The sequence below is a fragment of the Salmo salar genome, chromosome 10 (genome assembly GCF_965601325.2).
Source record: "Salmo salar chromosome 10, fSalSal1, whole genome shotgun sequence".
Lineage (NCBI taxonomy): Eukaryota > Metazoa > Chordata > Actinopteri > Salmoniformes > Salmonidae > Salmo > Salmo salar.
This window is the reverse complement of record NC_138300.1, coordinates 65,598,799-65,623,355: the sequence shown is the minus strand read 5'-3', so window position 1 is coordinate 65,623,355 and position 24,557 is coordinate 65,598,799. Positions and strand designations below refer to the sequence as shown.

The 24,557-nt window shown below is 41.3% G+C and overlaps 1 protein-coding gene across 2 annotated transcripts in view; it reads right to left on the bottom strand.

Annotated features, from left to right (window-relative positions):
• ptdss2 (phosphatidylserine synthase 2) overlaps nt 1-19,944 on the bottom strand; it is a 50,155-nt gene extending 30,211 nt beyond the window's left edge. For both annotated transcript variants that reach the window (XM_014123837.3, XM_014123838.3), the window contains exons 1-2: nt 19,856-19,944; nt 17,541-17,886 (exon numbers count right to left, since the gene is read on the bottom strand). In XM_014123837.3, the coding sequence (XP_013979312.1) occupies nt 17,541-17,782 (242 nt within the window). In that variant the 5' untranslated portion in view covers nt 17,783-17,886; nt 19,856-19,944. The remainder of the gene's footprint in view (nt 1-17,540; nt 17,887-19,855) is intronic.
• Nucleotides 19,945-24,557: the final 4,613 nt, after the last annotated feature.

Here is a 24,557-nt window from a genome sequence, read left to right as displayed (position 1 = left end):
TTACACTGGCAATACTAAAGTGCCTATAAGAACATCCAATAGTCAAAGGTATATGAAATACAAATCGTATAGAGAGAAATAGTCCTATAATTCCTATAACCTAAAACTTCTTACCTGGGAATATTGAAGACTCATGTTAAAAGGAACCACCAGCTTTCATATGTTCTCATGTTCTGAGCAAGGCACTTAAACATTAGCTTTCTTACATGGCACATATTGCACTTTTACTTTCTTCTCCAACACTTTGTTTTGCATTATTTAAACCAAATTGAACATGTTTCATTATTTATTTGAGGCTAAATTGATTTTATTGATGTATTATATTAAGTTAAAATAAGTGTTCATTCAGTATTGTTGTAATTGTCATTATTACAAAAAAATAAAAAAAATAATTGGCCGATTAAAATCGGTAGCGGCTTTTTTGGCCCTCCAATAAATCGGTATCGGCGTTGAAAAATCATAATCGGTCAACCTCTAGTCAATATTAGTGAATGTGGCAGGGCTTGAAAACGAATAGACTACGAAGGGAAACCCAGCCGGGAGCTGCCCAGTGACACGAACCTACCAGACGAGCTAAATACGGCAATCAACACTGAAGCATGCATGAGAACACCAGCTGTTCCGGCCGACTGCGTGATCACGCTCTCCATAGCCGATGTGGGCAAGACCTTTAATCAGGTCAAAATTCAAAGCTGTGGGGCCAGACGGATTACCAGGACGTGTACTCAAAGCATGTGCGGACCAACTGGCATGTGTCTTCACTGACATTTTCAACCTCTCCCTGACCAAGTCTATAATACCTACATGTTTCAAGCAGACCAGCATAGTCCATGTGCCCAAGGAAGCAAAGATAACCTGCCTAAATGATTACCGCCCTTGGCACTCACGTCGGTAGCCATGAAGTGCTTTGAAAAGCTGGTCATGGCTCACATCAACAGCATCCTCCCGGAACCCTAGACCCACTCCAATTCACATACCGCCTCAACAGATCCACAGATGAGGCAATCACACTCCACACTGCCCTTTCCCAGCTGGACAAAAGAAAACACCAATGTGAGAATGCTGTTTATTGACTACAGCTCAGCATTTCAACACCATAGTGACAACAAAACTCATCACTAAGCTAAGGACCCTTTGACCAAACACCTCCCTCTGCAACTGGATCCTAGACTTCCTGACGGGCCACCACCAGGTGGTAATGGTAGACAACTCTAATCCTCAACACTGGGGCCTCAGGGGTGAATGCTTAGTCCCCTCCCGTACTCCCTGATCACCCATGACTGCGTGGCCAAACATGACTCCAACACCATCATTAAGATTTCTGATGACACATCATTGGTAGGCCGGATTACCAACAATGATGACGGCCTGTAGGGAGGAGGTCAGAGACCTGCAGTGTGGTGCCAGGAAAACAACCTCTCCCTCAACGTGAGCAAGACAAAGGAGCTGATCGTGGACCATAGGAAAAAGCGGGCCGAACAGGCCCACATTAACGTCAACAGGGCTGTAGTGTCCACATCACCAACAAACTAACGTGGTCCAAACACACCAAGAGAGTCGTGAAGAGGGCATGACAACGCCTTTTCCCCCTCAGGAGATTGAAAAGATTTGGCATGGGTCTCCAGATCCTCAAATAGTCCTACAGATGCACCAGAGAGCATCCTGACCGGTTGCATCCCCGCCTGTTATATCAACTTCTCGACATCTGACCATAAGGCGCTACAGAGGGTAGTGTGTACAGCCCAGTACATCACTGGGGCCAAGCTTCCTGCATTCCAGGACCTACAGTAGAAGTCAAAAGTTTGGACACCTCATTCAAGGGTTTTTCTTTACTTTTACTATTTTCTACATTGTATAATTATAGTGAAGACATCAAAACTATGAAATAACACATATGGAATCATGTAGTAACCCCAAAAAAATCTAAATATATTTTAGATTCTTGATGACAGCTTTGCACACTCTTGGCAATCTCTCAAACAGCTTCACCTGGAATGCTTTTCCAACAGTCTTGAAGGAGTTCCCACATATGCTGAGCACTTGTTGGCTGCTTTTCCTTCACTCTGCGGTCCAACTCATCCCAAACCATCTCAATTGGGTTGAGGTCGGGTGATTGTGGAGGCCAGGTCATCTGATGCAGCACGCCATCACTCTCTTTGGTCAAATAGCCCTTACCACAGTCTGGAGGTGTGTTTTGGGTCATTGTCCTGTTGAAAAACCAACAGTTACTTTACCTTTATTTAACTAGGAAAGTGAGTTAAAGAACAAATTCTTATTTTCAATGACGGCCTAGGAACAGTGGGTTAACTGCCTTGTTCAGGGGCAGAACGACAGATTTTTACCTTGTCAGCTCGGGGATTCGATCTTGCAACCTTTCGATTACTAGTCCAACGCTCTAACCACTAGGCTACCTGCCACTGTGGTATCTATGCTGGTTAAGTGTGCCTTGAATTCTAAATGAGTCGCTGAGTGTCACCAGCAAAGCACCCCCACACCTCTTCCATCTCAAATTTGTACTCATCAGACAAGGATAGATTTCCACTGGTCCATTGGTTGCGTTTCCTGGCCCAAGCCAGTCTTCTTATTATTGGTGTCCTTTAGTAGTGGTTTCTTTGCAGCAATTGGACCATGAAGACCTGATTCACACAGTCACCTCTGAACAGTTGATGAGGTGTGTCTTACCTGAACTCTGTGAAGCATTTATTTGGGCTGCAATTTCTGGAGGTGCGGGTAACTTTAATGAACTTTTCCTCTGCAGCAGAGGTGACTCTGGGTCTTCCTTTCTTGTGGCGGTCCTCATGAAAGCCAGTTTCAACATTGCGCTTGATGGTTTTTGCGACTACACTTGAAGAAACTTTCAAAGTTCTTGAAATGTCCCGGATTGACTGACCTTCATGTTTTAAAGTAATGATGGACTGTCGTTTCTCTTTGCTTATTTGAGTTGTTCTTGCCATAATATGGACTTGGTCTTTTACCAAATAGGGCCATCTTTTGTATACCCCCCACCCACCTTGTCACAACAGAACTGACTGGCTCAAATGCATTTAGGAGGAAAGAAATTCCACAAAATAACTTTTAACAAGGCACACCTGTTAATGGAAATGCATTCCAAGTGACTACCTCATGAAGCTGGTTTAGAAGAAATGCCAAGAGTGTGCAAAGCTGTCAAGGTAAAGGGTGGCTACTTTGAAGAAAGGCAAATATAAATATATTTTGATTAACACTTTTGGTTCCTACATGATTCAAAATGTGTTATTTCATAGTTTTGATGTCTTCACTATTATTCTACAATGTAGAACAATAGTAAAAATAAAGAAAAACACTTGAATGAGAAGGTGTCCAAACTTTTGACTGGTACTGTATATACCAACAAAAAAAATGGTCAAAGACTCCAGTCACCCAAGTTGTAGGTGAACCGGAGGGCAAAGTCTAGGGCCAAAAGGCTCCTTAACAGCTTCTACCCCCAAGCCATAAGACTGCTGAACAATTAATCAAATAGCCACCGGACTATTTACATTGACTACCCCCCCCCCCAATTAGTTTTTTTACACTGCTGCTACTTGCTATTTACCATCTATGGATAGTCACTTTACCCCTACTTACATGTACAAATTACCTCGACTAACCTGTACCCCCGCACACTGACTCGGTACCCTGTATATAGCCTCGTTATTGTATTACTTTAAAAAAATGTTTACTTTAGTTTATTTGGTAAATATTTTCTTAACCAACAATGCAGTTCAAGAAGAGTTAAGGGCTTGCAATTAAGTATTTCACGATAAGGTCGTGACTGGCGCATGTGACAAATAAAGTTTGAGAGGCTATGATTTCAAAACTAAAAAGGCAGGTTTATACTACATCTATCGAAAGTTGTCACAGTGACATCATGAACATTATATTGTTGTCCGACAGCAAACTTGTCATTATGAAAAAGTATAAAACACAAAATAGCATAACCACAGTATTTTAACACTAATAAATCCACCTGTTTAAAAATGAATTTAGTATCTGTCAATCTAGCAAACCAGGCAACTAAAAGCAACTTTCAAAACAATGTTTTGGTTAGTTTCTAGCTTGTCAGCCAGATCAAAGAATTACAATATCATAAAGCTGATGTCTCCAATTTAGCTAATTTGTCTTGTTTATTACAGGAAAATAAATGTACAACATTATTTACAAGTTAATGGCGGGCCAATTACAGAAAAAAGCTTAAGATTGTGAGTGTGATGAAATAAAAGTAGGACATTCTACCGGAGAATATGAAAAACATGACCTGCACCAAAGTCAAATTAGGATATAATGTTAGGCCAATGAGACAGTGTCCAAGTTCTAGGACACTGTCTCATTGGCCTAACATTATATCCTAATTTGACTTTGGTGCAGGTCATGTTTTTCACATTAACGTCTCTGGTAAACACATACTATATCAAGTAAAATCAAAAGTTGATTTGTCACATACACAGGAACCCGAAGGTGTAGTGAACGGTTTACTTGCATGTAGAGTTTTGTTTAGACATGTAGCTGGCTAAAATTAGGCTATAACTAGCAATGCAAATGGATCTGAGATACAAATAATATTACCCCACAGATCATACAGGTAACGGTAGCTAGAAAGCTAGCTGGGTTAAGATTGCTAGCTAACAGTACGCTTTAACTTGAAACGACTGACAAAATTAGATAAGTATAATATCTTACACGGATAGACGCTTCTCCCTCTGTCACGGATGACCTTAGTTTGAAGATGTAATCCGGACACAGGTGATTTACACAATAGCCTTGTGTGTTCTGACTCCCTTTGCATTTTTGCAATCAAAACGGCAGAATTTTCTCCATCTCCTTGGCTATCATACAAAAAAATTCCACCGATTCCACTGATTTCAGAACTCGGTCCTCCAGAAAGTGACGAGCTAAATTTTTGCAGTTCTACTACATGATATCTTTCAAAAAAAATACCCATTAGAAAGGATGACCTACACATACTGACCAGCTCATGTTATAGACAGAAGTGTGATACATGGCATATCAATCCAAACTCATCTTTGCATGTCCAGTCAATGCATTCTCAGCCAATCATGGCTAGCGGGAAGATTCCTGTCTTTTTCCGTGACTAAATCAACTAGGCTCAATTAAAAAATGTAATTCATATTTCCAGATGGAATAAAAGTTTGTTATAAGGCACATGAAAGTTCATGTTCCAGAAGGCATTTCTGAAGAAAAAAAAAGTTTACATTCAAAATGGCTCTCCTGTGAAGTAGTGACACGCAACATATGCCTAGTTTCCTGAAATGGGTCACATTTACATAAGTAATCTGACCATTTACTCAGAACTTTGAAGAAGCACCTTTGGCAGCGATTACAGCCTTGAGTCTTCTTGGATATGACACTAAAAGCTTGGCACACCTGTAGTTGGGGAGTTTCTCCCATTCTTCTCTGCAGATCCTCTCAAGCTCCGTCAGGTTGGATGGGGAGCGTCTCCAGAGATGTTTGATTGGGTTCAAGTCCGGGCTCTGGCTAGGCCACTCAAGGACATTTAGCTCTCCACAAGATATCATGTAGTAGAACTGCAAATATTTAGCTCTCCACTTTCTGGAGGACCGAGATTTGAAATCAGTGGAATATTTTGTTCGGAAGCCGCTCCTGCATTGTCTTAGGGTCGTTGTCCTGTTGGAAGGTGAACCTTCGCCCCAGTTGGAGGTCTTCATCAATGATCTCTCAGTTCTTTGATCAGTTAATCTTTCCTGACTAGACTCCCAGTCCCTGCCACTGAAAAACATCCCACAGCATGATACTGCTACCACCATGCTTCACCATAGGGATGGTGCCAGGTTTCCTCCAGACGTGACGCTTGGCATTCAAGGCATTGCGTTAAATCAGACCAGAGAATTTGGTTTCTCATGGTTAAAGTCCTTTAGGTAGCTTTTGGCAAACTCCAAGCAGGCTATCATGTCCCTTTTACTGAGGAGTGGCTTCCGTCTGGCCACTCTACCACAAAGGCCTGATAGGTGGAGTGGTGCAGAGATGGGAGAAGGACAACCATCTCCACAGAGGAACTCTGAAGATACGTCAGATTGACCATTGGACTCTTGGTTATCTCCCTGACCAAAGTCCTTCTCCCCCGATTGCTCAGTTTGGCAGGGCAGCCAGCTCTAGGAAGCGTCTTGGTGGTTCCAAACTTCTTCCATTCAAGAATGGAGGCCACTGTGTTCTTGGGGACCTTAAATGATGCAGAAATGTTAAATGGTACCCTTCCCCAGAGCGGTGCCTCGACACAATCATGTCTCGTAGCTCTACGGACAATTCCTTCAACCTCATGGCTTGGTTTTTGCTCTGACGTGCACTGTCAACTGTGGGACCTTATTTAGACAGGTGTGCGCCTTTCCAAAATCATGTCCAATAAATGTACTTTACCACAGGTGGACCCCAATAAAATTGTAGAAACTGAAAGGATGATTAATTGAAAACAGGATGCACCTGAGCTCAATTTCAAGTCTTATAGCAAAGGGTCTGAATACTTATGTAAATAATGTATGTTTTTATATTTTTAATACATTTGCAAAAAATTTAAAAAATATATGTTTTTGCTTTGTCATTATGGGGTATTGTATGTACAGTCGTGGCCAAAAGGTTTGAGAATGACACAAATATACATTTTCAAAGTCTGCTGCCTCAGTTTGTATGATGGCAATTTGCATATACTCCAGAATGTTACGAAGAGTGATTAGATGAATTGCAAAGTCCCTCTTTTCCATGCAAATGAACTGAATCCCAACAAAAACATTTCCACTGCATTTCAGCCCTGCCACAAAAGGACCAGCTGACATCATGTCAGTGATTCTCTCGTTAACACAGGTGTGAGTGTTGATGAGGACAAGGCTGGAGATCACTCTCTCATGCTGATTGAGTTCGAATAACAGACTGGAAGCTTGAAAAGGAGGGTGGTGCATGGAATCATTGTTCTTCCTCTGTCAACCATGGTTACCTGCAAGGAAACACGTGCCGTCATCATTGCTTTGCACACAAAAAAGCTTCACAGGAAAGGATATTGCTGCCAGTAAGATTGTACCTAAATCAACCATTTATCGGATCATCAAGAACTTCAAGGAGAGCAGTTAAATTGTTGTGAAGGCAGCTTCAGGGTGCCCAAGAAAGCCCAGCAAGCTCCTAAAGTTGATTCAGCTGCAGGATCGGAGCACCACCAGTACAGAGCTTGCTCAGGAATGGCAGCAGGCAGGTGTGAGTGCATCTGCACGCACAGTGAGGCGAAGACTTTTGGAGGATGGCCTGGTGTCAAGAAGGGCAGCAAAGAAGACACTTTTGTCCAGGAAAAACATCAGGGACAGACTGATTCTGCAAAAGGTACAGGGATTGGACTGCTGAGGACTGGGGTAAAGTCATTCCATCTGATGAATCCCCTTTCCGATTGTTTGGGGCATCCGGAAAAAAGCTTGCCCGGAGAAGACAAGGTGAGCGCTACTATCAGTCCTGTGTCATGCCAACAGTAAAGCATCCTGAGATCATTCATGTGTGGGTTGCTTCTCAGCCAAGGGAGTGGGCTCACTCACAATTTCGCCTAAGAACACAGCCATGAATAGTACCAACACATCCTCCAAGAGCAACTTCTCCCAACCATCCAGGAACAGTTTGGTGACGAACAATACCTTTTCCAGCATGATGGAGCACCTTGCCATAAGGCAAAAGTGATAACTAAGTGGCTCGGGGAACAAAACATTGATATTTTGGGTCCATGGCCAGGAAACTCCCCAGACATTAATCCCATTGAGAACTTGTGGTCAATCCTCAAGAGGCGGGTGGACAAACAAAACCCACAAATTCTGACAAACTCCAAGCATTGATTATGCAAGAATGGGCTACCATCAGTCAGGATGTGGCCCAGAAGGTAATTGACAGCAAGCCAGGGCAGATTGCAGAGGTCTTGAAAAAGAAGTGTCAACACTACAAATACTCTTTGCATCAACTTCATGCAATTGGCAATAAAACCCTATGACACTTGTGAAATGCTTGTAATTATACTTCAGTATTCCATAGTAACATCTGACAAAAATATCTAAAGACAGAGGCAGCAGACTTTCTGTAAATTATTATTTTTGTAATTCTCAAAACTTTTGGCCACAACTGTAGATTGATGAGGATTTTTTGGTGTGTAATCCATTTTAGAATAAGGCTGTAACGTAACAAAATGTGGAAAAGAGGAAGGGGTCTGAATACTTTCAGAATGCACTGCATATCATAAGACGCCCATAAGTTTGAAAAGAAAATTGATCAGATTTTTAGGCCAAATCGCCCAGCCCTAGGTGAGCTAGTGAGTTTGTGAGAGACAGAGAGAAAAATAACAAACGATTTGGCTTTGGCAATATTTACAAAAATGTTCTATCAATAGAGTATCCTTGAATTGGAAATGTAAAGTGATAGAAGGAGGGGGAGGGAAAGGGATAACGATAAATATACATGGAGCATGGAGGGGAGTAAAGAGAGCTGCCGCATGCCATAAAGAAGGTGTTGTATGCAGATCGCATAGGCCTGATATGACAAGATGGTGATGTTGAGTCATGGAGCGGGCATGTGGTTTTGTTGTTCTCCCTCTGTAATCCGTTTGGCAGGAGAGAGCCTCTTATATGACTCCTGCCTAACAACAAACCACTGGGGAGAAAAGCTTGCTGGGACATCCTTCCATGCAGGCACCAAACAAAGATCAGCACACTCCAATTGACTAGCTTTAAGGCCTAGCCTATCTCACAGTCCACTATTCACTTGGTAGTGTTGTGTCTTTGGCTATCATTAATGTGATGACGATAATTAATCGAATTGATAAAACAATGTTTCATTATAACAATGATTAAATTACTCATGTAACAATTAATACATAAGCAATCTTGGGGCACCAGGAAAAAGTTTGTTTCATGAGTTACCGTTTTCGAATTAACTCTAAAAGATCTCTCCTACAATTCAGCCATCAAGGCATTGTTATCTTCTATAAGTCTCATTTTGAATTTCGCGAAATCCTTGGATATCTGCAAGAACCCTAGCATAAATGAATCAGCGATACAAATTGGTTTAATTATTTATTTACTAGCTAACTAAATAATCACACAGAATTACATACACACAGTATAGTTATAGGTTACTAATCCAATGCAATGAAAGGTCCCTAGTGAACTAAACCGATATGACAGCTTGTAAAACCAAATTAAGAGAGAGGGCCATGTAAGAAAGAGCATGAGAAAAGACAAAGCACTTCACCATCATACATACAGCTGGTAACTATGCTCATGGAAATGCTAATACTTTGCACATGATCAGCCGCTCATTCGAAAGGAATTGCAATGTTTATACAGTGCCTTGCAAAACTATTCATCCCCCTTGGCGTTTTTCCTATTATTTTGTCACATTACAACCTGTAATTTAAATAGATTTTTATTTGGATTTCATGTAATGGACACACAAAATAGTCAAAATTGGTGAAGTGAAAAAAGTTATTCTAAAAAATAAAAAACTGAAAAGTGGTGCGTGCATATGTATTCACCCCCATTGCTATGAAGCTCCTCAATAAGATCTGGTGCAAACAATTACCTTCAGAAGTCACAGAATTAGTTAAATAATGTCCAACTGTGTGCAATCTAAGTGTCACATTATCTCATATACATATAAATAATATAGACCGCACACAGGTACAGTTGAAGTCAGAAGTTTACATACACCTTAGCCAAATACATTTCAACTCAGTTTCACAATTCCTGACATTTAATCATAGTAAAAATGTCCTGTCTTAGGTCGGTTAGGAACACCACTTTATTTTAAGTGAAATGTCAGAATAGTAGAGAATAATTTCTTTCATCACATTCCCAGTGGGTAAGAAGTTTACATACAGTACACTCAATTAGTATTTGGTAACATTGCCTTTAAATTGTTTAACTTGGATCAAACATCGTTTCGGGTAGCCTTCCACAATAAGTTGGGTGAATTTTGGCCCATTCCTCCTGACAGAGCAGGTGTAACTGAGTCAGGTTTGTAGGCCTCCTTGCTCACACACGCCTTTTCAGTTATGCCCACAAATGTCCTATAGGATTGAGGTCAGGGCTTTGTGATGGCCACTCCAATACCTTGACTTTGTTGTCCTTAAGCCATTTTGCCACAACTTTGGAAGTATGCTTGGGGTCATTGTCCATTTGCAAGACCCATTTGCGACCAAGCTTTAACTTACTGACTGATGTCTTGAGATGTTGCTTCAATATATATGCACATAATTTTCTACCTCATGATGCCATCTATTTTGTGAAGTGCACCACTCCTTCCTGCTGCAAAGCACCCCCACAACATGCTGCTGCCACCCCCTTGCTTCACGGTTGAGATGGTGTTCTTCCGCTTGCAAGCATCCCCATTTTTCCTCCAAACATAACAATGGTCATTTATGGCCAAACAGTTCTATTTTTGTTTCATCAGACCAGAGGACATTTCTCCAAAAAGTAAGATCTTTTTCCCATGTGCTGTTGCAAACCGTAGTATATCTTTTTTAATTCCGGTTTTGGAGCAGTGGCTTCTTCCTTGCTGAGCAGCCTTTCAGGTTATGTCGATATACAGTTGAAGTCAGAAGTTTACATACAGTTAGGTTGGAGTCATTAAAACTCATTTTTCAACCACTCCACAAATGTCTTGTTAACCTGTTGGGGATAGGGGGAAGTATTTGCACGGCTGGATAAAAAAACGTACCCGATTTAATCTGGTTACTACTCCTGCCCAGAAACTAGAATATGCATATAATTATTAGCTTTGGATAGAACACCCTAAAGTTTTTAAAACTGTTTGAATGGTGTCTGTAAGTATAACAGAACTCATATGGCAGGCAAAAACCTGAGAAGATTCCAAACAGGAAGTACCCTCTCTGACCATTCCTTGGGCTTCTTGCCTCTGTTTATTGAACATTTAGGATCTTTGCTGTAACGTGACACTTCCTACGGCTCCCATAGGCTCGCAGAACCCGGGAAAAAGCTGAATGATATCGAGGCAGCCCCTGGCTGAAACACATTAGCGCGTTTGGATAGTGGCCTGTCAGAGGACGATCAGACTGGGGCTCGTGCACGAGATGTTTTTATTTTCTCTCTCTTTGAACGAAAACCACCACTCCCGGTCGGAATATTAACGCTTTTTTACGAGAAAAATTGCATAAAAATTGATTTTAAACAGCGGTTGACATGCTTCGAAGTACGGTAATGGAATATTTAGAAATGTTTTGTCACGAAATGCGTCGTGCTCGTCACCCTTATTTACCCTTTCGGATAGTGTCTTGAACGCACGAACAAAACGCCGCTGTTTGGATATAACTATGGATTATTTTGAACCAAACCAACATTTGTTATTGAAGTAGAAGTCCTGGGAGTGCATTCTGACGAAGACAGCAAAGGTAATAACATTTTTCTTATAGTAAATCTGACTTTGGTGAGTGCTAAACTTGCTGGGTGTCTAAATAGCTAGCCCTGTGATGCCGGGCTATCTACTGAGAATATTGCAAAATGTGCTTTCACCGAAAAGCTATTTTAAAATCGGACATATCGAGTGCATAGAGGAGTTCTGTATCTATAATTCTTAAAATAATTATGTTTTTTGTGAACGTTTATCGTGAGTAATTTAGTAAATTCACCGGAAGTGTTCGGTGGGAATGCTAGTCACATGCTAATGTAAAAAGCTGGTTTTTGATATAAATAAGAACTTGATTGAACAAAACATGCATGTATTGTATAACATAATGTCCTAGGGGTGTCATCTGATGAAGATCATCAAAGGTTAGTGCTGCATTTAGCTGTGGTTTGGGTTTATGTGACATTATATGCTAGCTTGAAAAATGGGTGTCTGATTATTTCTGGCTGGGTACTCTGCTGACATAATCTAATGTTTTGCTTTCGTTGTAAAGCCTTTTTGAAATCGGACAGTGTGGTTAGATTAACGAGTGTCTTGTCTTTAAAATGGTGTAAAATAGTCATATGTTTGAGAAATTGAAGTAATAGCATTTCTAAGGTATTTGAATATCGCGCCACGGGATTACACTGGCTGTCGAGTAGGGGTTAACAAACTATAGTTTTGGCACACCGTTTAGGACATCTACTTTGTGCATGACACGTAATTTTTCTAACAATTGTTTACAGACAGACTTTTTCACTGTATAACAATTCCAGTAAGTTGACTGTGCCTTTAAACAGCTTGGAAAATTCCAGAAAATGATGTCATGGCTTTAGAAGCTTCCGACAGGCTAATTGACAACATTTGAGTCAATTGTAGGTGTACCTGTGGATGTATTTCAAGGCCTACCTTTAAACTCAGTGCCTCTTTGCTTGACATCAAGGGAAAATCAAAAGAAATCAGCCAAGACCTCAGAAGAAAACAAATGTAGACCTCCACAAGTCTGGTTCATCCTTGGGAGCAATTTCCAAACACCTGAAGGTACCATGTTCATCTGTACAAACAATAGTACGCAAATATAAACACCATGGGACCACGCAGCCGTTATACCACTGAGGAAGGAGACGCGTTCTGTCTCCTAGAGTAGAACATGCTTTGGTGCTAAAAGTGCAAATCAATCCCAGAACAACAGCCAAGGACCTTGTGAAGAAGCTGTAGGAAACAGGTACAAAAGTATCTATATCCACAGTAAAACGAGTCCTATAGCGACATAACCTGAAAGGCCGCTCAGCAAGGAAGAAGCCACTGCTCCAAAACCGCCATAAAAAAGCCAGACTACGGTTTGCAACTGCACACAGTGACAAAGATCGTACTTTTTGGAGAAATGTCCTCTGGTCTGATGAAACAAAAATAGAACTGTTTTGCCATAATGACTAGAGGCCAACCGATGATAATTTTTCAACGCCGATGTCGATTATTGAAGGACCAAAAAAAAAAAAAAAAACACGCTGCCGATTATTGAAGGACAAAAAAAAGCCGGTACCGATTAAATCAGACGAGAGAGAGAGAGATATATATATGACAATTACAACAATACTGAATGAACAATATACACTTATTTTAACTTAATATAATACATCAATAAAATCAATTTAGTCTCAAATAAATAATGAAACATGTTCAATTTGGTTTAAATAAAGCAAAAACAAAGTGTTGGTGAAGTAAAAGTGCAATATGTGCCATGTAAAAAAGCTAACGTTTAAGTTTCTTGCTCAGAACATATGAAAGCTGGTGGTTCCTTTTAACACGAGTCTTCAGTATACCCGGTAAGAAGTTTTGGCTGTAGTTATTATAGGACTATTTCTCTCTACACCATTTGTATTATATATATATATATATTTCATATACCTTGACTATTGGATGTTCTAATAGGTACTTTAGTATTGCCAGCCTAATCTCGGGAGTTGATAGGCTTGAAGTCAAACAGCGCAATGCATTGCGAAGAGCTGCTGGCAAACGCAGGAAAGTGCTGTTTGAATGAATGCTTACGAGCATGCTGCTGCCTACCACCGCTCAGTCAGACTGCTCTATCAAATCATAGACTTAATTATAACACAGAAATACGAGCCTTAGGTCATTAATATGGTCAAATGGAAACTATCCTTTCGAAAACAAAACGTTTATTCTTTCAGTGAAATACAGAACCGTTACGTATTTTATCTAACGGGTGGCATCCATAAGTCTAAATATTGCTGTTACATTGCACAACCTTCAATGTTATGTCATAATTAGTTTGCAACGAGCCAGGCAGCCCAAACTGTTGCATATACCCTGACTCTGCGTGCAATGAACACAAGAGAAGTGACACAATTTCCCTAGTTAATATTGCCTGCTAACATGAATTTCTTTTAAGTAAATATGCAGGTTTAAAAAAATAGACTTCTGTGTATTGATTTTAAGAAAGGTATTGATGTTTATGGTTAGGTACATTCGTGCAACGATTGCGGAAATAAAGCACAAATGCACTTTTGTTAAATCCTCCCCCGTTTGGCGAAGTTCTCGTTGAGAACTGTCTTCATACAGTTCTCAATGAGTCAGGCGGCCCAAACTGCTGCATATACCCTGACTCTGTTGCACAGAACGCAAGAGAAGTGACACAATTTCCCTAGTTAAAAGAAATTCATGTTAGCAGGCAATATTAACTAAATATGCAGGTTTAAAAATATATACTTGTGTATTGATTTTAAGAAAAGCGTTGATGTTTATGGTTAGGTACACCTTGGTGCAACGACAGTGCTTTTTTCGCAAATGCGCTTGTTAAATCACCCGTTTGGCGAAGTAGGCTGTGATTCAATGATAAATTAACAGAAACCGCATCGATTATATGCAACGCAGGACAAGCTAGATAAACTAGTAATATCATCAACCATGTGTAGTTAACTAGTGATTATGTTAAGATTGTTTTTTATGAGAAGTTTAATGCTAGCTAGCACCTTACCTTGGCTCCTTGCCGCACTCGCATAACAGGAAGTCAGCCTGCCACACAGTCTCCTCGTAGAGTGCAATGTAATCGGCCATAATCGGTGCCCAACAATGCCGATTACAAAAACTTGAAATCGGCCCTAACTAAATCGTCCATTCCGATGAATCAGTCGACCTCTAATAATGACCACTGTTATGTTTGGAGGAAAAAGGGGGATGCTTGCAAGCTGAAGAACACCATCCCAACCGTGAAGCATGGGGTGGCAGCATCATGTTGCGGGGGTGCTTTGCTGCAGGATGGACTGGTGCACTTCACAAAATAGATGGCATCATGAGGAAAGAAAATGTGAATATATTGAAGCAACATCTCACGACATCAGTCAGGAAGTTAAATCTTGGTTGAAAATGGGTCTACCAAATGTACAACGACCCCAAGCATACTTCCAAAGTTGAGCAAAATGGCTTAAGGACAACAAAGTCAAGACATTGGAGGGGCCATCACAATGCCCTGACCTCAATCCTACAGAAAATGTGTGGGCAGAACTGAAAAAGCATGCGCGAGCAAGGAGGCTTACAAACCTGACTCAGTTACACCAGCTCTGTCAGGAGGAATGGGGGAAGCTTGTGGAAGGCTACCCGAAACGTTTGACCCAAGTTAAACAATTTAAAGGCAATGCTACCAAATACTAATTGAGTTTATGTAAACTTCTGACCCACTGTGAATGTGATGAAAGAAATAAGAGCCAAAATAAATCACTTATTATCCTGACATTTCACATTCTTAAAATAAAGTGGTGAATCTAACTGACCAAAAAAGGGAATTTTTACTTGGATTAAATGTCAGGAATTGTGAAAGACTGAGTTTAAATGTATTTGGCTAATGTGCATGTAAACTTACGACTTCAACCGTGTGTGTGTGTGTGTGTGTGTGTGCGCGTACACACACACACACACACACACACACACACACACACACACACACACACACACACACACACACACACACACACACACACACGTTCTGAAAGGCCCCAGAGTCTGCCACACCATTAAGCAAGGGACACCATGAAGCCCAAGGAGCTCTCTAAACAGGTCAGGGACAAAGTTTGAGAAGTACAGATCAAGGTTGGGTTACAAAAACAAATGTATTTGGCTAAGGTGTATGTAAACATATTGTTATTAAATGTATTATTCCCATGCATAACAGAGATATACAAAACACACCTTTTTCCATGACAGACTGACTAGGTGAAAGCTATGATCCCTTATTGATGTCAATTGTTAAATCCACTTCAAAATCAGTGTATATGAAGGGGAGGAGACAGGTTAAATAAAGTTTTTAAGCCTCGAGACAATTGAGACATGGATTGTGTATGTGTACCATTCAGAGGATGAATGGGCAAGACAAAATATTGAAGTGCCTTTGAACGGGGTATAGTAGTAGGTGCCAGGCATAGGGCGGTGACTATTACCGTCACACCGCCAGTCACGAGTCATGAAGGCAGTCAAATTCCATGTGACCGTTTAGTCACGGTAATCAGACTTCTCAAAGCTCGGATGCTGCCGATGGTCATTAGTAGCCTACCAAACTTGACAACTGCCTGGTACTCAGCACTCCATTGTCCCCCTAATCACTTTGACATCAATGTAAACGTAATCGAAAAGGCTATGCAATTGCATGAGAAAACAGAGTGATGGCTTCTATTAAAAAGAGGGTCCCATCAGAATTCTATAGGCTAGGCCTACTATATTGATTTCTCAACTTTCCTGATATTGAGCAAATATTAAATCACATTGCTTATCTTTACAACATGAGTATAGCCTACCTAGCAGGCATGAAAATTAACCACAAGAAAAGCATCCTCTATTCGCTATTTAAGTGCATAGATGACATGTATTTTTCCCCTGCCCCTGTTTCAAGACAGGTGCATGATAATAGTCCATTCTAAATGAAAACAAATTTTACACAGAGCTGAAGGATTTTCTAAATTAATAAAATGGGCAAATGTTGCACAATCCAGGTGTAGAGACTTACCCAGAAAGACTCACGGCTGTAATCACTGCCAAAGGTGCTTCTAAAAAGTATTGACTCACGGGTTTGAATACTTATCTAAATGAGATATTTTTGTATTTATGTTTTTAGACATTTTAGCAAATGTATTGAAAAGGATTTTCACTTTGTCATTATGGGGTATTGTGTGCAGATGGGGGTGAGAAAATAATCTATCAATTTTGAATTCAGGCTGTAACAACAAAATGTGGAATAATTCAAGGGGTATAAATACTTCCTGAATACACACGTTTACACTTATCATATGCTGCTGCAACGCCGTTCTTCATTTGACTCTCATCTATCCTGATGCCTCGTCACTTTACCCTGCCTTAATGTACAAATCTACCTCAAACACCTCATACCCCTGCACATTGATCTGGTACTCCCTGTATATAGCTCCATCTTGTGCATTTTATTCCTTGTGTTACTATTTACTTTTATTATAATTTATTTTACTCTGCATCATTGGGAAGGGCTCATAAGTATTTCACAGTTAAGTCTACACCCGTTTTATTCGGCGCATGTGACAAATATAATTTTATTTTAGATCCGAATCACATCTGTGAAAGAGCTGTTCATTTGGCTCTCTGATTTGCATACTGCTACTAATACTTTTTGAGCTCCAGACAACAATAAATCTGGAGATATCTTATAAAAACCTTATCTGAAGATGGTAATTCTTGACTGCAGGAACAATAGGTAGTCAGGAGAGAGCCTCATTCTGGTCCATATTCATTTTTACAAAGTGTTAAAAAAAAAAAGCTCTATTTTCTTTTATTGAACTCACATTTCACAATCTGAGATAATGGTAGGTAACTTTTTAGGCATGTCGCTTTTAGTTTAACAGAGACAAAAGATCTGTCTCACCAAAAATACTCAATGTCCATCACAAATACATGGGGGCATGAAAAACCTGTCTGAGCTTGTATTCCAGTGGCATGTGACAAATGTACAATTAACCTTGAATTCATAGCCCACATAAAAAGCAGAGCTGTCACTTTCTAAAGAGCCCCAGGCACTGTCACGTCAATAGCCAACAATGATAGCCTTCAGTTTGGGAGAATAAAATGACCTGCCATTGATCAGCAGCACTCACCAGAAAAAGGTGTTGGTTCCGTCGTCGAATACTTCAGACTCCGTGTTTCGTCTAGAAAGGTTGTCTCGGGAGACTTGTTTAGCAGATTTGTGTTTGGTTGGAGTCGCCGGGGTCACTGCGTGGTGGGGAGAACCGGACACTGAAGGGTCAGATGAGCCATTATTGACCTGCTCCTCCGCAGCATTGGCAGGTCTGCCAGTGACAAGAGCCATGCTGCTCCTCTTCGAGTCAGGTTTGGTCATTGTGTTCTGAATCCCTAGGTTGAGTAGATGATATTCTCAGGAAATAGCTTTCTGTTATTTCACTGTGTGTCATCCAAAACAGCCCCTCCCAAGTCTGTCAGCATCTGAAGCGGGTTGAGATAGTAAAACACACCATTAATTGAAAAGCACATGTGAAGTTCATGGGAGCATGTTAAATCTGGTGTCAAATGAAAGTTAGGAGTCTATATTTGAGAAATTAAAGCATATAACCATTTCAAAGATTTTCCATCCTAAAAGTTAGGAATAAGCAAAGGCTTTGATTTCTGGACCGAGTTTGGGAAACCCTGCCATAGATTTCCAGTCAAGTCTGTGGTATCGGCTAATATGATAGCAGATACCATAATACTTTGAGTCATTGCACAAACGCTAGTTAGGATTGGCTCGCAAAACTACCACTAAGTTCCTTCATTACTGTACATAGAGACATTAAAATAGTATCCGTGAGTTCATCTGACTCTGGGGAAGTAGATAAAGGGGCCTCGTTGCCTAAATATCCCTTTAAATAGGTACTAGAAATACATCAAAACATAACAATGCTGAAGACCCCTGCCAACTAATAAGACTTATATTTAGTTATTGAGAAATTATTTGCCTTGTGTACGTTTAAGAAACTTTGCCCTGGACCTTAAAGGAATACTTCGGGATTTTGGCAATGAGGACCTTTATCTACTTCCTCACAGTCAGAAGAACTCATGGATACCATTTTATTTATCTGCGTGCAGTTTGAAGGAAGTTGCTAACTAGCACAATTGCTAACAAGCGATAGCACAATGACTGACAGTCTATATACCCATAGACTTCCATTCATTGCGCTGACGGTAGTTGGCATTGGCTCATGAAACTACCTGTAACTTCCGTCATACTGGACACAGATACATACAAATGGTATCCACGAGTTCATCGGACTCGTGAGGAGTAGATGAATGGCCTCAATGCCAAAATCCCGAAGTATCCCCTTTAATTCTGTTACCAAAAACCCACATATCTTTAAGATATTTTCTCATTTCTCTCCCTCACGCAGGGATGATAATGATAGTCTACCTTTACTTGTGTGAACTAAGACCTTCCAATTAGTTCGCGTTTTTACTGATAGCTATTAAGTGATTAAAACGTACAATTCTGTTACCAAATTGAATTACTGCAATTGAATTGGCTACAAAGGGAAACCATTATCACAAATACAGATATAAATTGAACCCGTTCCGAAATTAACCTGGGGCTTTCCCATCCGGACCCGATATAGACAAATGAACCTCCCCTGTTGTAATGGTGAGAGGATAGTATGTAATCGAACTGAGATTCACGATCGAGGGCTAGGGTAGGGACGTCCAATGGACCCCGGATAGCACTGGTCCTTCATGAATGACAGGTTAGAACACAGTGATACCGCGAGCTTTTTTCTCTCTAATTGACCTTGTAAATGCCCGGGCCAGACACTTCACGCCAACACGAAAAGCAAACTTCACACAACGTATACATTTATATCAACGCGATGACTTGCTACAAATGTTCCAATGTCTCAACGATTATGCTATAATAACGTTGTATTGATACATTGCTGAAGAAAAAAAAAACATCTCGCTAGCTAGCCATTTTCCACCCACCACAAATCTAATAAATGTATCACTTATTCCAACTGTTCATACACCGCAAATGTTATGTCACTGCAAATAAGATAGCTAAATACATCAGTTCAACGGCAGACTGTGGCTAACTGGATAGTTACATAAATGATAGTCATTACGCAATTTGCAAACCACTGATGATAGCCTATAAAACCAGACCCAGTGTCTACAGCTCTCCAAGTTAGCTACTGTAGCTAACGTTAGCTAATCCAACCTGGACACATGGGCATTCCGTCTATCGATCTAGAGTGATGACTGGCGAACAAAAAAAATGAAATGTGAGCGTCGTCAAATTCGCATATAATTGGCTTGTAAACGACGGGTTGATCACATAAAGCGACTCCCCTCTTAGGTTGTGCCCCACAAATACTTGTCTCTCCACGCAACGTCCAGTTTGTGGAAAAGCTACTGTTGCCACCTAACTTACCTGTAACGTTGCCTCGAAAATAATTTCAGGAGATGCGAACGAACATGTTGTGGTGGCCGCTTTTGTCGTCACTTCCTTCTAGATCAGCATACACATAATCCCATTGCGTCACCAAATTTGTCGTTTTCGTCATTTATTTTACTCAAATATAACTGTGCCACTGCACTGTGTCAAAGATTTTCTTTTGAATATTTATAGTGAATAAGAATATCTATATTACTGACATAGATCTATATAGATATTGATTTTCTAATCTGTATAAGTAAAGACTATCAAATATATTATATAGCTCATAGCTTCACCAATACTCTTTTTATGTGATTCATAATTTCAGGTTCAAACATCTCCCCCATGGTTTCTCTTTTGAACATTTGAAGAGTGTTCAGATGTATTCTGGAGAAAAGACAGGTTACAATTAATGCAGAATAGGTCTGTCTTTATTTCTTGTGAATACAATTAAGGGCAGGCAACAATACAACTGAATAGCCAAAAGCTATTTGAAATTAACCCAAATGTTATTGATTCCCCTTTAGCCTATAGCCTAAAACAGATTAAGCGCCTCAAAATCAGTCTGTCTTCTTTTATACTTAGTCACTCCACCTCACTCCATGACATGTCTTGGGCTAAAGTGTTAAAAACTTTTCTAAAAGTTATAGATCTTGTCATGAGTGATCTTTGACTGAATGTGTAGATAGCACAAGGTTATCATAGCGAACATCTGTTCACCAGACTGAATATGGAATATCCTACAGAAATCCTGGCAAAAATCTCCAAAAAGTGTCACACCATCTATATCTTCCTTTTGTGTGGATTCAAACAAGCACTGATGAGCTGGAGATTTAACACAAAGGTCATTTACCCACTGCACAGTCCAACTGGCTGACCCAACCACTAACACTATTGGCTCTTCTCTTAGTTTTATTTGATAATAGCCTGATAGATGGTCAATCTATAATGTAGCCTATCTTTTGATCCATACAGTTTTGCAATATCATATGAATTCAAACGTTTTTTTGTTTTGTTTGCCTTGCGGTCCCAGAATAAATGAATGAGGTACTAATATGAGGTCTCCAAAGTCTACGTAAAACAAACCAAATAGAAATAGAAGACCTGAGCAAATATGATCTTTGGCAGAGGGCCAGTGTGAGGGGATTTCTTCAGTGCAACACAGAAAGCAAACTTTCCCAACACAATTACGTCCACACAGTTTCTTTGAGTTAATGTATAACTGGAGTTAATCTCCAGCTATTCTCGTGTAGCCATACCTCCTAGTGGTGCATGGGTCAGCTGTTTGTTCACCTGCAGCTGCCCACAATTGCTAATAACCCATCCACAACCACCGGACTATATGTGATCAAGTGAAAATCTGAGGCTCACACCCGACCCGCTAATATAGAAAAAATGCTGTAGGCTACAGTCAGAGACAGCGGAACGTTTTTTTGACAGGAGGTGCAGGATATTTTTTTTGCTGATTTAGATATGTTTCTGCCTATAAATTCCGACATTTTGGTAGCTTATTTGTTCATCAACTTGTCTATCGTTCAGCCTGGTCTCGTATAACATAAACGTCTAGCAACCCAAAGGTTGCATGCTCAAATCTTGGACCACTTTCAAATTTTAGCTTATTACCAAAAAAATTACTTTGCAACTACTTACTACTTTTTCTAGCTACTTTTCAACTACTTAGCATATAAGCTAACCCTTCCCCTAACCTTAACCCTTTAACCTAAATCCTAACGTTAACCCAGGGCTTGCAAACTATTACAGACTACAAAGGGAAGCACAGCCGAGAGCTGCCCCGTGACACGAGCCTACCAGATGAGCTAAATTACTTCTACGCTCGCTTCGAGGCAAGTAACACTGAAACATGCATGAGAGCATCAGCTGTTCCGGATGACTGTGTGATCACGCTCTCTGCAGCTGATGTGAGTAAGACCTTTAAACAGGTCAACATTCATAAGGCCGCAGGGCCAGACGGATTACCAGGATGTGTACTCCGAGCATGTGCTGACTAACTGGCAAGTGTCTTCACTGACATTTTCAACCTCTCCCTGTCTGAGTCTGTAACACCAACATGTTTCAAGCAGACCACCATAATCCCTGTGCCCAAGAACACTAAGCTAACCTGCCCAAATTACTACCGACTCGTAGCACTCACGTTGGTAGCCATAAGTGCTTTGAAAGGCTGGTCATGGCTCACATCAACACCATTATCCCAGAAACCCTTGACCCACTCCGATTTGCATACCGCCCCAACAGATCCACAGATGATGCAATCTCTATTGCACCACACACTACCCTTTCACACCTGGACAAAAGGAACACCTATGTGAGAATGCTATTAATTGACTATTGGTCAGCATTCAACACTATAGTGCCCTCAAAGCTCATCACTAAACTAAGGACCCTGGGACTAAACATCTCCCTCTGCAACTGGATCCTGGACTTCCTGACGGGCCGCACCCAGGTGATAAGGGTAGGCAACAACATATCCGCCACGCTGATCCTTAACACGGGGGCCCCTCAGGGGTGCGTGCTCAGTCCCCTCATGTACTCCCTGTTCACTCATGACTGCACGGCCAGACACGACTTCAACACCATCATTAAGTTTGCCGATGACACAACAGTGGTAGGCCTGATCACCGACAATGACAAGACAGCATATAGAGAGGAGGTCAGTGACCTGACCAAGTGGTGCAAGGACAACAACCTCTCCCTCAATGTGATCAAAAAAAATGAGATGATTGTGGACTACATTCTCATCGACAGGATTGTAGTGGAGCAGGTTGAGAGCTTCAAGATCATTGGCATCCACATCACCAACAAACTAACATGGTCCAAGCACACCAAGACAGTTGTGAAGAGGGCACGACAAAACCTATTCCCTCTCAGGAGACTGAAAAGATTTGGCATGGGTCCTCAGATCCTCAAAAGGTTCTACAGCTACACCATCGAGAGCATCCTGACGGGTTGCATCACTGCCTGGTATGGCAGCTGCTCGGCCTCCAACCGCAAGGCACTACAGAGTGTTTTTTATTTTATTTCACCTTTATTTAACCAGGTAGGCCAGTTGAGAACAAGTTATCATTTACAACTGTGACCTGGTCAAAAGAATGCAAAGCAGTGCGACACAAACAACAACACAGAGTTACACATGGAATAAACAAACATAATTGTCAATAACACAAAAGAAAAAAAGTATATACACTGCTCAAAAAAATAAAGGGAACACTAAAATAACACATCCTAGATCTGAATGAAAGAAATAATCTTATTAAATACTTTTTTCTTTACATAGTTGAATGTGCTGACAACAAAATCACACAAAAATAATCAATGGAAATCCAATTTATCAACCCATGGAGGTCTGGATTTGGAGTCACACTCAAAATTCAAGTGGAAAACCACACTACAGGCTGATCCAACTTTGATGTAATGTCCTTAAAACAAGTCAAAATGAGGCTCAGTAGTGTGTGTGGCCTCCACGTGCCTGTATGACCTCCCTACAATGCCTGGGCATGCTCCTGATGAGGTGGCGGATGGTCTCCTGAGGGATCTCCTCCCAGACCTGGACTAAAGCATCCGCCAACTCCTGGACAGTCTGTGGTGCAACGTGGCGTTGGTGGATGGAGTGAGACATGATGTCCCAGATGTGCTCAATTGGATTCAGGTCTGGGGAACGGGCGGGCCAGTCCATAGCATCAATGCCTTCCTCTTGCAGGAACTGCTGACACACTCCAGCCACATGAGGTCTAGCATTGTCTTGCATTAGGAGGAACCCAGGGCCAACCGCACCAGCATATGGTCTCACAAGGGGTCTGAGGATCTCATCTCGGTACCTAATGGCAGTCAGGCTACCTCTGGCGAGCACATGGAGGGCTGTGCGGCCCCCCCAAAGAAATGCCACCCCACACCATGACTGACCCACCGCCAAACCGGTCATGCTGGAGGATGTTGCAGGCAGCAGAATGTTCTCCACGGCGTCTCCAGACTGTCACGTCTGTCACATGTGCTCAGTGTGAACCTGCTTTCATCTGTGAAGAGCACAGGGCGCCAGTGGCGAATTTGCCAATCTTGGTGTTCTCTGGCAAATGCCAAACGTCCTGCACGGTGTTGGGCTGTAAGCACAACCCCCACCTGTGGACGTCGGAACTCATACCACTCTCATGGAGTCTGTTTCTGACCGTTTGAGCAGACACATGCACATTTGTGGCCTGCTGGAGGTCATTTTGCAGGGCTCTGGCAGTGCTCCTCCTGCTCCTCCTTGCACAAAGGCGGAGGTAGCGGTCCTGCTGCTGGATTGTTGCCCTCCTACGGCCTCCTCCATGTCTCCTGATGTACTGGCCTGTCTCCTGGTAGCGCCACCATGCTCTGGACACTACGCTGACAGACACAGCAAACCTTCTTGCCACAGCTCGCATTGATGTGCCATCCTGGATGAGCTGCACTACCTGAGCCACTTGTGTGGGTTGTAGACTCCGTCTCATGCTACCACTAGAGTGAAAGCACCGCCAGCATTCAAAAGTGACCAAAACATCAGCCAGGAAGCATAGGAACTGAGAAGTGATCTGTGGTCACCACCTGCAGAACCGCTCCTTTATTGGGGGTGTCTTGCAAATTGCCTATAATTTCCACCTGTTGTCTATTCCATTTGCACAACAGCATGTGAAATTTATTGTCAATCAGTGTTGCTTCCGAAGTG